Source organism: Cervus elaphus, chromosome 24, assembly GCF_910594005.1.
Source record: "Cervus elaphus chromosome 24, mCerEla1.1, whole genome shotgun sequence".
Lineage (NCBI taxonomy): Eukaryota > Metazoa > Chordata > Mammalia > Artiodactyla > Cervidae > Cervus > Cervus elaphus.
Window position 1 is genome coordinate 55,935,920 of NC_057838.1, and position 13,159 is coordinate 55,949,078.

General features: G+C 37.3%; 1 protein-coding gene across 1 annotated transcript in view; it reads left to right on the top strand.

The window, feature by feature from the left end:
• The window catches only part of ERC2 (ELKS/RAB6-interacting/CAST family member 2), a 981,757-nt gene that overhangs the window by 275,243 nt on the left and 693,355 nt on the right, over nucleotides 1–13,159 (top strand). Inside the window, exon 5 of the mRNA XM_043885488.1 lies at nucleotides 11,036–11,110. Within this exon, the coding sequence (XP_043741423.1) occupies nucleotides 11,036–11,110 (75 nt within the window). The remainder of the gene's footprint in view (nucleotides 1–11,035; nucleotides 11,111–13,159) is intronic.

Here is a 13,159-nt window from a genome sequence, read left to right on the forward strand (position 1 = left end):
TTGTAATTTGAATTCCCTTTATTTCTTTTCCTTGTCTGTTTTCTGTGGCTAGGATTTTCAGTATTATGTTTCTTGCCTAAGTAAGACTTCTGATACTACGTTGAGTAAAAGTGGTGAGAGTGGGCATCTTTGTCTTGTTCCTCACCTAAAGGGAATGCTTTCATCTTTCCTCTGAATATGATGTTTGCTGTGGGTTTGTCATATACAGATTTTATTATGTTGGAATATGTTTCCATAATACCAACTTTCTTGAGAATTGTTATTATAAATAGATGTTGAATTTTGCCATACATTTTTTCTGCATTTGTTGAGATGATCACACAATTTTTAGTCTTCAGTTTGTTAATGTGTTATATCACATTGATTAATTTTTGGATATTAATCCATCCTTGCTTCCCTGGAATAGATCACACTTTATCTTAGTGCGTGATCCTTCTAATGTATTGTTGAATCTGCCTCCAGTTAGAGTAAGTTCTGAGCTTTGCATATGCTCATGTGATTAGGTTGTGTTCACCCAGATTATCTTGGATATTCTTTCTATTTTAATATCTGTAACCTTAATTATATCTGGAAAGCACCTTTTGCCATGTAACATAATATATTCACACTGGAATGGGTAGCCATTCCCTTCTCTGGGTGTGGCTCAAATGGTAAAGAATCTGCCTGCAATACGGGAGACTCGAGTTCAATCCCTGGGTCAGGAAGATCCTCTGGAAAAGGGGATGACTACCCACTCCAGTATTGTTAGAAGGAGAATTCCATGGACAGAGGAGCCTGGTGGGCTGTAGTCCATGGTGTCGCAAAGAGTCGGATAAAACTAAGTGACTAACACTGATTTCCTTTAGGATTGACTGGTTTTATCACCTTGCTGTCCAAGCGACTCTTAAGAGTCTTCTCCAGCTTCACAGCTCAAAAGCATCAATTCTTTGGCCCTCAACCTTCTTTATGGTCCAACTCTCACATCCATACAATACTACTGGAAAAACCATAGTTTTGACTATATGGACCTTTGTCAACAAAGTGATGTCTCTGCTTTTTATTATGTTGTCTAGGTTCATCACAGCTTTCCTTTCAAGGAGCAAGTGTCTTTTAACTTTGTGACTGCAGTCACCATCTGTGGTTATTTTGGAGGCCAAGAAAATAAAGTCTGTCACTGTTTCACTTTTCCCCCATCTATTTGCCATGGATGTGATGGGACCAGGACTGGATGGGATGATCTTAGGCTTTTGAATGTTGAATTTTAAGCCAGCTTTTTCACACTCCTTTTTCACCCTCATCAAGAGGCTTTTTTAGTTCCTCTATACTTTCTGCCATTAGACTGGAACCATCTGCATATCTGAGGTTGATATTTCTCCTGGCAATCTTGATTCCAGCTTGTGATTCATCCAGCCCAGCTTTTCACATGATGTACTCTGCATATAAGTTAAATAAGCAGGGTGACAATATACACCCTTATCTACTCCTTTCCCAGTTTTGAACTTGTCTGTTGTTCCAGGTCTGGTTCTAACTTTTGCTTCTTGACCTGCATACAGGTTTATTACGAGACAGATAAGGTGATCTGGTACTCCCATTTCTTTAAGAATTTTCCACAATTTGTTGTGACCCACATAGTCAAAGACTTTAGCATAGTCAATGAAGCAGAAGTAGATGTTTGTGTGGAATTCCCTTGCTTTTTCAATGATCCAGTGGATGTTGGCAATTTGATCTCTGGTTCCTCTGCCTTTTTAAAATCCGGCTTGTACATTTGAAAGTTCTTGGTTCATGTATTGTTGAAGCCTAACTTGAAGGATTTTGAGCATTACCTTGTTAACATGTGAAATGAGCATAACATTCTTTGGGATTGCCTTTCTTTGGGATTGGAATGAAAACTGACCTTTTCCAGTCCTGTGGCCACTGCTGAGTTTTCCAAATTTGCTGGCATATTGAGTGGAACACTTTCACAGCATCATCTTTTAGGATTTGCAATAGCTCAGCAGGGATTCCATCACCTCCACTAGCTTTGTTCATGATAATGCCTCCTAAGGCCCACTTGACTTCACATTCCAGGATGTCTGACTCTAGGTGAGTGACCGCAGCATCATGGTTATCTGGGTCATTACGACCTTTTTTGTATAGTTCTTCTGGGCATTCTTGCCACCTCTTTTTAATCTTTTCTGCTTTGGTTAAATCTTTGCTCTTTATGTCTTTTGTTGTGCTCATCTTTACATGAAATGTCTCCTTGATATCTTCAATTTTCTTGAGATATCTAGTCTTTCCCATTCTATCATTTTCCTCTGTTTCTTTGCATTGTTCACGTAGGAAGGCTTCCTTATCTCTCCTTGCTGTGCTCTGGAACTCTGCAGTCAGTTGTGTATATCTTTTCCTTTCTCCTTGCTTTTAGCTTCTCTCCTCTCAGCTATTCGTGAGGCCTCCTCAGACAACCACTTTGCCTTCTTGAATTTCTTTTTTTATTCTTATTTTCTTTTTTTTTTTTTTTAATTTTTTATTAGTTGGAGGCTAAGTACTTCACAACATTTCAGTGGGTTTTGTCATACATTGATATTAATCAGCCATAGATTTACACGTATTCCCCATCCCATGCAACCTAGATGCCCATCAGCAGGTGAATGGATAAGGAAGCTGTGGTACATATACACCATGGAATATTACTCAGCCGTTAAAAAGAATTCATTTGAACCAGTCCTAATGAGATGGATGAAACTGGAGCCCCTTATACAGAGTGAAGTAAGCCAGAAAGATAAAGAACATTACAGCATACTAATGCATATATATGGAATTTAGAAAGATGGTAACGATAACCCTATATGCAAAACAGAAAAAGAGACACAGAAATACAGAACAGACTATTGAATTTCTTTTTTTGAGGGATGGTTTTGATCATCACCTCCTGTTCAATGTTACGAACCTCCACTCATAGTTCTTCATTCACTCTACCAGATCTAAGCCTTTGAATCTAGTCATCACCTCACTATCTAACCATAGGGATTTGATTTAGGTCACAAATGGCCCTTTTCCCTACTTTCTTTGATTTAAGGCTTAATTTTGCAATAAGAATTATTGGAGTCACTTAACTCATTATTTCTGTCTCCAGAATACCTCATGAAGTTGCAGTCAAGCTGCTCTGTAAGGTTGCAGGCATCTGAAGGCTTCACTAAGTTTGGACAGCCCACTTCTATGATGATTTGTTCATCTGACTGTTGGCAGGAGGCCTGAGTTTCATGTCGTATGGGCTTCTCCATAGGTTTCAGCTTAAATGTCCTTATGGCGTGGTAGCTGGCTTCTCCCAGAGTGAGTGACCCAAGAATGTAAGCAAGAAGAATGCCATGATGTCTTTTATGATGAAGCCTCAGAATACAGTTACTTCTACTGTATTCTTTTTGTTAGAACTGAGTTATTAAGTCCAGTCTTCAGGCACTACAGGTTAAGATATTTAAGCTTCATCTTATAAAGGGAATATAAAAAATTTGTGAACATATTTTAAACTCCCATACAAAGATTTGGTCTTTCTTTTTTTCCGAGATTGCTAGGTTGATTATTTTTAATTTATTTAATTTATTTTAAATTGGAGGATAATTGCTTTACAATGTTTTGTTGGTTTCTGTCATACAACAGTGTATACATATGCCCTCTCCCTTTTTTGAAGATACTCTAGACTAGGGGTTGACAAACTTTCTATAAAAGGCCAGATAAGATTTTAAATATTTCTTGCTTTGTGAGGCCATTTTGGCTCTGTTATAACTGCTCAACTCTGCTGTGAAATGAAACCGTATGAAAGTAACCATAGACAGTATGTAAGTGAATGGATATAATAGTATTTCAATAAAACTTTATTTACCAAGATAGATGGTGGGCTGGTGGGCTGTAGTCTGCGGATTCCTACTGATAAAGAGATGAAAAGGGTAGAGGATTATTAAGCAGAAGAAACAGAATGTTTCAGAACATAATTATTGTTCATTTAAGAGTATAAAGATAGCAAAAAAAGAAGTCTTTTTCATGTACTAGAAAGTTTACTGCAAAATTGTTTATAGTAGAAAAACATAGAAAACATATTTACACATACCAATTCTGAAGTCATAAATATTATTGAGATTGAAAACTAAAATGCAAAGCTTTGTACAGTGCAGACAGCTGTCATTTATGTAAATGAGAAAACAATGTATTCTATTGTTAGATTTCACTATTTATGAGGACATTCATATGTAGTAAATGCATAGAACATGGATGAGAAGGATAGATACCAAGTTTAGATGATGGTTTCTCTCTAGAAGAGTGGAAATGGTGAAGGTTGAGGGACTTAGTTTCTGTTGTATTTCTGGCTTAAAACTTTTTATAAATAGAAGTACCCGCAGCATAAAATTTGCCACTTAAACCATTCTTAAGTGTACAGTTCAGTAGTATTAAGTATATCCACATTGTTGTGCAACCGATCTCCAGAACTTTTCCATTTTGCAAAATCACAGCTCTATACCCGTTAAACAACTCTGCATTTCCCTTGTCCTCAGTCCCTGGCAATGATCAGTCTAGTTTTTGTTTCTATGAGTTTGACTGTTGTTGATGCCTCATATAAATGAGATCATACAGTATTTGTTTTTTGGGACTGCTTTATTTCACTAAGCATAATATCCTCAAATTTCATCCAAGTTGTAATAGGTGGATGAATCGTCTTATATCCTTTTAAAGCTGACTAATACAATGTATATATATATACACACACCACATTTGATTATTCATCCATCTGTTGAAAGACATTTCAGTTGCTTCCACCTTTTGGCTCTTCTCATAATGCTTCTGTGAACATGGATGTGCAAATCTAAAACAGAGTTTTGATGAAATAAATGATCAGTAAATCATTGTGCAATATGGTAGCCTGAGCAAATCTTACAGCCTAAGGGTCTTTTTTTTTTCTTCCATTCTCCCACAGCACATTTCAGTCAACTTTTACTCACAGTATCCACCAAAGCTACTGTAGTCAAGGTTATTAATGTCCTGTGTGTTGCTGAGTCCTATGACCATTCCTCTGACCTCATTCTATTAACTGCTCAGCAGCAGTTGATCAGGTGGTCATTCCTACATCCTGTGTTTATCTTCTCCACTTGATTTCCAGGATACTCCTCTCCTTGTTCTCTTCCTACCTGTCTTGTTTTTTTCCTCAGTCTTCTTTGCTGGCTCCTCCTCACTTCTCAGACCCCTTCATGTCGGAGTGCCCCGGGCTCAGGCCTATGATTTCTCCTCTACTCTCTATGCTTAGTCCCTAGTTGATTTTATCTAGGCTCGTTGCATTAAGTGCTATGTAATCACTGATATCAAATTTGTAATTGTAGCTTTTACTTGTCCCTTCAAATCCAGCTTATCTATTCAGCCACCTACTTAGCATCTCCACTTGAATGTCTAATAGCATCACAGACTTAAAACATGCAAAACCCAATGATTCCTGTAACTCCCACTTCTCCCTAGTCTTCCCTGTCTTGGTATTCCACCTCCGTTCTTCTTATTGTTCAGGCTAAATGCCTTGAAGCCATACTTTACTTTTCTCTTTCTCTAGTCCAAGGCAGTCTTCATGAAATCAAGTGAGCCTCACTTTCAAAGCATATCCAAACTCAATTCCTTGCCATAGCCTTCTCTCTGTCATTGTAGTCCAAGATTCTTTTGTCTGTTGCTGGTTTTTTCCCCAGTTTCTTCTACTAGGCCCTATGATTTTTCTCTTACCGCCCTCCTCAATCCAAAACCATGCTGCAGGTGAGCAGCTGGAGGAATCCTTTAAGAATGTGCATCATATCCATATCATGGTTTATCTTTTCTCAGAACCTTCCAGTGGCTCCCCATTTTCCTCAGAGTGAAACTAGTATCCATACAGTGGACTCTAAATATATACCTATCTTCCCATCATCCCCAACCCCTGAACTCTGACCTACCACTTTCCCCATCCCTTATGTAGTAGTAGGCAGGTATGCAAGCATTTGCTCTTTATTACCTTTGCCTGGAATATATGCATAACTGGTTCCCTCATTTCCTTTAGATTTTTGTTCACATATCACTTTTTCCTGAAACTTTCCCTAATCACCGAATTTAAAATGGCTATGAGTCCCTCACCTCTCAAAGGTCCTGTTCCACCTTCGTGACCTATTTTTAAACACTTATACTATTTTGGTCACCTTTTTAAACTGTTTTGCTTCTCTTCTGTTGGAATTTGAAGTGAAAAAAGACAGAGGGGCTGGGATGTTTTTCTGCTTGGTTTACTGCTATATTATCTATATCCCTTATATCAAATTGTTTTTTGTATACATGAATCAACTGTATCTTAAGACTGATCTGAGTTGATGTTGAGATTATTGAGTTTCTTTCCTGTTGGTTTCTCCAACTGGTTTTATTCCTTAAAAGTAGCAATTAAAAGATACAGCTTCAGAATCTTTTGCACTCTTACTTGAAATTTGAGAACATGCTTGTGAATGCTTTTGTGGGACTTCTGGGGGTACATAATAAAAGGCCATGCAGTCTCTGGCTTATTTCTTGGAATCTTTGCACTTCAGTATAAGAGGCTGGAGGACCCTGAGGCTGCCATGCTGTGAGGAAGTCCAAGTCACACGGAAAGGACATATATAGTTGCTCAGATTTAGAATTTCAGGTAAACCTGGCCTTCAAGTCATTTTCTAGCCAAGAAAGCATACAGGTGAAGAAGCCATCTTGGAAGTGGATCCACCAGCCGCAGCTGTTCCAGCACTCTAATACCATGCTTTAAAAACCAGCCTTCCTTGCTCTGCCTGTTATGACTTTCTGACCCAGAATTCATGAGCATAATAAAATGGTGGTGATTGGACACCACTAAATTTGGGGTGATTTTTTACATGACAGTAGATTACCAGAATGGTAAGGTGGAAAGGCCAGATATAAATAGTAAATTACTTTCGGAGAGAAAGTTAAGTTTTGAATTTTTTTTTTTTTGGTCTGCCAAAGAAAGTATATGGTATGTGCAAACGTTATCCTGTCAGGCTCATCTTGGATGCTAGTGTCCATCCAGATTAACTCACTAGACTTTAGATTCTCATTAACTGCCAAGAAATGTCATCCTGATGAACCACTTGAGGTTTCATGCTCAAAATTCTGGATTCTTGTTATATTTCCATGTTGATCACCTGGAGGAGCTGGCAGTTTTATACCAGCTAAGGCCATCCTAGTCATTAGATTATAGAAAAATAACCTCAGCATCAGTGTCACAGTGAAATAGCCAATTTTCTTCTTTTTATTGTTTTTGAAATGAGAATGGCTGTGATTAGAACTATCCACCAGAGATCAGCTTTTCAGAATCAGCTGCTATTGAAAATCTGGATGTTCTCAGATCTGGAAGGCCAATAGAAACTCACTCATAAAGCTTCTTTTACTCATCAGAAAGGGGAACATGACCAAAGTCTCAGGTTAGGACTGGACAGGGTCCTGACTGCCCATCTCCATGAAGTGCTCTTTTGTCTCATTAAGTGGTTTTTAGCCTGTAGTATGGCTCAAAGGTGAACTTCTTGGGTGCTGGACCAGGCCCTGTGAACCAGCTGAAATGATATGGCATTTTGTTGGTTTATGCTTCTGTATCCATTTCTGGGGATAATCCATAGCTTCCGACCGATTCTTACAGAAATCAGTGACCCAGAAAAGCATAGGAACTGCTGAACTTGATGTTTCAATATTGTCGTTTAAAAACTTACAGAGTAAGTAAAATCTTATTTTTCCTCATCCCTGCACCCAGATGCTCCTGGGGAACTTCTTTAGTTTTATTTAAAATCATTGTCTAATGGGTGCCTCTTTCAGATGATTAAGGATAGTTGGAGCACCAGCAACCAACTCATCTTACTCTAAGCTTAGAAAAATTTGGCCAGCACTCACATGTTGAAATCACTTTGCCGTAGTTAAAGCATAGAGAGCTGGGATCTCTACATACAAAGGCTGAAAACTCTGAGACCAACTTAATACAAATTCATTTTTCATGTCACCACCATCCAGTGTGGGTGTTCAATAGGCTTTTCACTTGGCATTTCAGGAACCCAGGTTCCTTTCATCTTGGGGTTCTGCCATCTTCTTGGCTCTTGTGTTCCTTTAGCAGCAGGCAGAAAAAGTGGGAGAAATGAGGACAGGGTAAGAGATTTTTAAGGCCTTGAGTTCCTTATTTTTACCCATATTCCACTGGCCAGAAATAAGTCACATGGTCTCACCTGAAACAAGGGTGGTGGTGATGGTATTTCCTAACAATAGCTCCACGCTAATGAGGAGGAACACAAATCTTTATTGGGCAACTGATCCTTTCTGCTACAATCAGAGTGTGCTTTTTAAGGATCCCAGATCTGAGAGATGAATAAAGTGGCTGAGATGGGACTTTTAGGCAATCCATAAACTTTTCCTAGTGGCTCAGCTGGTAATGAATCTGTCTGCAATTCAGGAGACCTGGATTTGATCCCTGGGTTGGAAAGATCCCCTGCAGAAGGGAAAAGTTTCCCACTCCAGTATTCTGGCTTTGAGAATTCCAAGGGGTCCCAAAGAGTTGGACCCAACTGAGTGACTTTCACATAAAGTCTTCATGTGGCTCATAATCTTCACTTACCTGACACCTTAAGAATTAAGGTGATCCTCAGAAACTGTGAAGTCTGAGTTGATTGAAATATGTTTAAAATAGGAAAATTACAATTCTTGGGTAATTGGAAATTTTATTTTTTTAAGGAGTGATAGAGATTTGGGGCTGGTTTTTGAACTGGTTTATAATAGGACTTGTGTAGTCACAACAAAGAGAACTCTGTTTTCATTTTTGCAAAACTGTTGCTACAAGTTTAGCTTTGTTATTGCATGTTTGCCCTTAAAAATGTTTTCATGCTTGGCAGAAATTTTAACGGCACATGTTTTTGCCCTAATGGTTTTTATTTTTGTTGTGTTGCTTAGTTGCTTCACAATTATTTTTGTTTGTTTTATACACGCTTAACCTCTCTCCTCAAATTATCTTATAATTTTTATTCTGAAAGTTTACTGGCTATGGTATGAAATTATGAGTTTCATTCTCAGTGTTTTTCATTAAGATACTTTTGATACCACATGTTATTAGAGTTGTTGACCTACCTATGAAATGTATTTCTTCTATGACTTACTGTGGAACAGTTCTGACAGGGTACTTACTTTCTGTTTTCTCATCTGTAAGATTTTATTGATCCAGTGAACTCCAACAATCTTGGAAATAATGTTGAGGGCTAAGTCGACTTTTTCTTTTTTTTGACTTTTTCTTTTTTAAAGGCTGAATTCCTTATGTGATGTATCTGATAATATACTGAAATTGGGTTCAGTAATACTTGGACTCATTCCGTACAGAAATATTTTATGGGGAAAAATGTCCTAACTGACGTTGAGACCATTTTGAATAATGCCTGAGCACCAATTCTAATGCTTCTCAAAATCAAGTTTGAGAAGTAGTTTTGCATAGCTCTGCAGATTTGTGCCAGTGATGCTTTGAGGAGAAAATATACTATAGTCCAGAGGTGTAGCAGTTATTCCCCAGTACTGGTCCCTAGACGTATGCACCATAGTCCATGACCATGGTCTTCTTGGGCTGCTGGTAAGTAAGAACAAGGTAATAGGATATGGGTGAAAGGTTGCCTGTTTTGTTAACCCTGGAATCCAGGGAAGGACTATCTTTTTCTCTGTGACTCTGTTCTGAAAAATTTCTTTCTTGATGAAATGTTCTTTCTTAATGAAATGGTGATGATAATAGATGTTAGTAATGGTGGAGGTAGGGTTATTTTTAATGTCTTTACTTGGATAAAGCCAGATATTATATTGGCCCTCTTCTTTAACACTCAAAGTTTTTCTTTTCCTTTTTTAAAAAAATGTTTATGGTCCAGTGGAGTGTAAAGTCGCTCAGTCATGTCTGACTCTTTGTGACCCCATGGATGGCCCATGGAACTCCCCAGGCCAGAATACTGGAGTGGATAGCTGTTCCCTTCTCCAAGTGATCTTCCCAACCCAGGGAACGTAAAGATCTAGCACTACTCCATGTTGATGTTAAATGACTTTTCTGGAAGCAAATAAATCTTATAGCATTATCCATAGGTGACTTATAATTCAAATAAGTCTTAATGGAATTATTCCATAGGTGAGTAACTGTACCAGCAATTTTGACATGTGTAAGCATTTTTGTTTATTCCTGTCATTGGCTACTTTCATAAAATTGTTGATAATTATCATTAAGAAAAATAAAGTATTAACTGAACAACTTTATCTCTTCTCTTCTGCCAAGGCTATCTTTCAGTCTTGATAGACTTTTTTTTTTGGAGACATACAAAAAGTAAGCCTTGAAGATTAAAATTGTAATTACATTTTTTTGCTTTTTATCTATAAAGAATTTCTTGAGTCTATATCTGGCTTTAACCATTTTTTCTCCCTTCTAACACTGTTGATATTAATGCCAGTTTTAATTTCTTGGCATCATGAATGCACAAACATATCACACACAGATGTGGTTTTGAACAAGGACTGAAACTGTAAATTAGGAAGCAAGAGATTCACAGGGTTTCATCAGACCAATTCACTGCAAAAAGTGTCACAGTTGTACTGAAAATGTTTTAAATTGCTCATTTCAAACCTACTTCAGTAGCAAAATACCATGCGTGCAGCAGATTTGCAACCACGTTAGTCATTTTCTTTCCTCTGTTTCCTTGCTGTGTTTGTATTGGGAGCACAGAGTAATGTAATTTAGTAAATTATGATTTGATGGCTGGGCAACAGCCCCAGTGTTGAACAGTATTTGGATTATGATTACTTGCTGGCTTTGTCACAGTTGACATTAATTATTGATGGAAGTTTCAGAAATAGCGCATGTGCCAGGAGCTTTTCACCGGATCGCATGCTCCAGGCAGCAGGGATGCTAACGAGGGTGGGGGAAGAGGCACCTGTGGCTTGTTTATGTCTGTACACTGCGAGCCTGGACCGGGTGGGCTGAGTGGTACCTGTGCAAAAGTCATGGTGTAACGGAAGGATGAACCGTCAGGCTTATTTCTATCGTGTTCCTCCCCAGGAATTACACCGAAGAAGCCAACTTCAGCCGGAGCCAGCCAAGACGAAGGCTCTCCAGACTGTCATTGAAATGAAGGTAGGAGCTATTCACATTTTTCAAAAGCAGCTGTTTCCCCGGAGTTTGTTCTAAACTTGATGGTGACTAACACAAACACATGAAATGTACGGTTGTGTTTTTCCTTAGGCACCCTGATGGGTGCTTTTTCTTCTGGATTTCTTTTTTCTTTTTTGCCTTCTTGGGTATATTTAATTTATTGGCCCTTTAATGAGGATGCTTTTTCTGGGCAAAAGAATAAAGGGGCTCAAGTATCCTTTGGCAGAAAGGAGCTGGCTTCATTTCCAAAGCGTAGCCAGTGCTTTCAACCCTAAGAGAGGTTTTGTGTGTGCTTTAAAAGTAAATTTCTAAAGCTAGAATAATTCTTTTTTCTTCTTTCCATTCACATGACAATGAAAAGACACCTTGAGAAACTAAGATTTGGCAAAGATAAGTTGTTTTTTGTGCAGTGGAGGTGTTAAATAATTAAAATTATGCTATCAGCTAAATTTACTTTTCAAAGAATAATAACTTTCTTATGACTTCAGTATTTTCTACTCAGTCTGAAATTAATAATAATTTATTAAACACAAAGTATTCTATTTAACTGGGAAAACATAGAGATATTTAAAAGAAGCAAAGATCCTCCTGGATGGATTTAGGACATTTAAAGAATAATGTAGTATATAATGATGACTGAGCCATTGAGAAACCAATCTATGAAACCCAGTTGCTCTGTCAGTTTATAAAGATTTGAAGTCTTTTACTTTCAGTTTTTGCCAAAAGGAAGCAAATAGTAGAGTATTTCTTGTAAGAATAAATAATTATTGATTTTTAGTTCCGTGAAGAAAAAAATTCATAATGATGTTTGCAATTTCGATATTTCATGCCTAAGTATAACATTTGAGAGTTTGCTGGTCACCATCTTTCTACAAAAGAATTCTAAAGCTTGCTGATAGGGTAATGATTTTTCTGTCTCAGAACACATTATTTTGAAATGTCTGCCAAAAAATTCCCAAGTCTGGGGGGGGAGGAAACTAATACAAGCTACTGAGTTCCTGGCATTACAAGTCTAACTTGAGTTTTTTTTTTTTTTTTTTTTTCCCTAGTCAATGACAATGTCTTCATCCAAGTGGATTTTTTTTTTTTTGAAATAACGTAGAACATTTACTTTAAGACTTTATGTCTACTGAATGAGGTTACATGATTCATGGTACTTATAAATACATTTGCAGCAAATTGATTTGAAAAATATTATCAAAGGGATCAAATGCCAGTAAGGTTAAAAAATAATTGCTAATCTTGGCTCATCGATTCTTTTTGGATTTGCATAATTTTGACTTATTTTGTAAGTAAGCTTCCTATTCTACACTTCTAGGGGAGTGTAGAATCTTGTAACAGAGATTTCTTCCTCACTTCACACTGGAACCAAACTTGAAACTTGGCTAAGGCTTAAAAAAAAAAAACAACAACAAAACAAAAAAGAATAGAAAAGGAAAAAGACAAGACAAAAGATTTTATTTCAGTTTTCTGTGAAGAGTCATTCAGTCCCCTTTCTACCTACCTCCATACCTACCTCCCCAGTTCCAACACAATTAATAATAGAAGAGGATGTATATAAAACTATTTCCAAAGCATTCCTTTTTTTTTTTGTTTAAGGAAAGATTGTGTTTCAAAACTCTTTGGAGAAACCAGGAGTGGAATCTCTCTCAGAGTAGTGGTCATTTTCCTGTTAAATGTCTCTGTACAAAGACTGTTAGTGCTTTTTTGTGATTTTAAGTGTAAAGTCTGTTTGCTTGTAGCTTACTCTTTTTAGCATCATATGTTTTACTAGAAAACAAAAAATAGTAATAGTTATTTCTATTTAATAGTTAATTAAAAACACACCTTTGGGCTATCTACATAAGAAGGCCATATAAAATATGTTTTAAATTATAAAATATAATTATTAGGGCAAGTTCACTCCATATGTTATCAGTAAATTGAGTCTGGAGTTTTGTTTTTATTTAAATGGATGCCAGTGATGCTGATTGGTAAAAGAACACATTTTCAGGACAATTGATAATCAATATACTGTCAGGGAACTGAGCC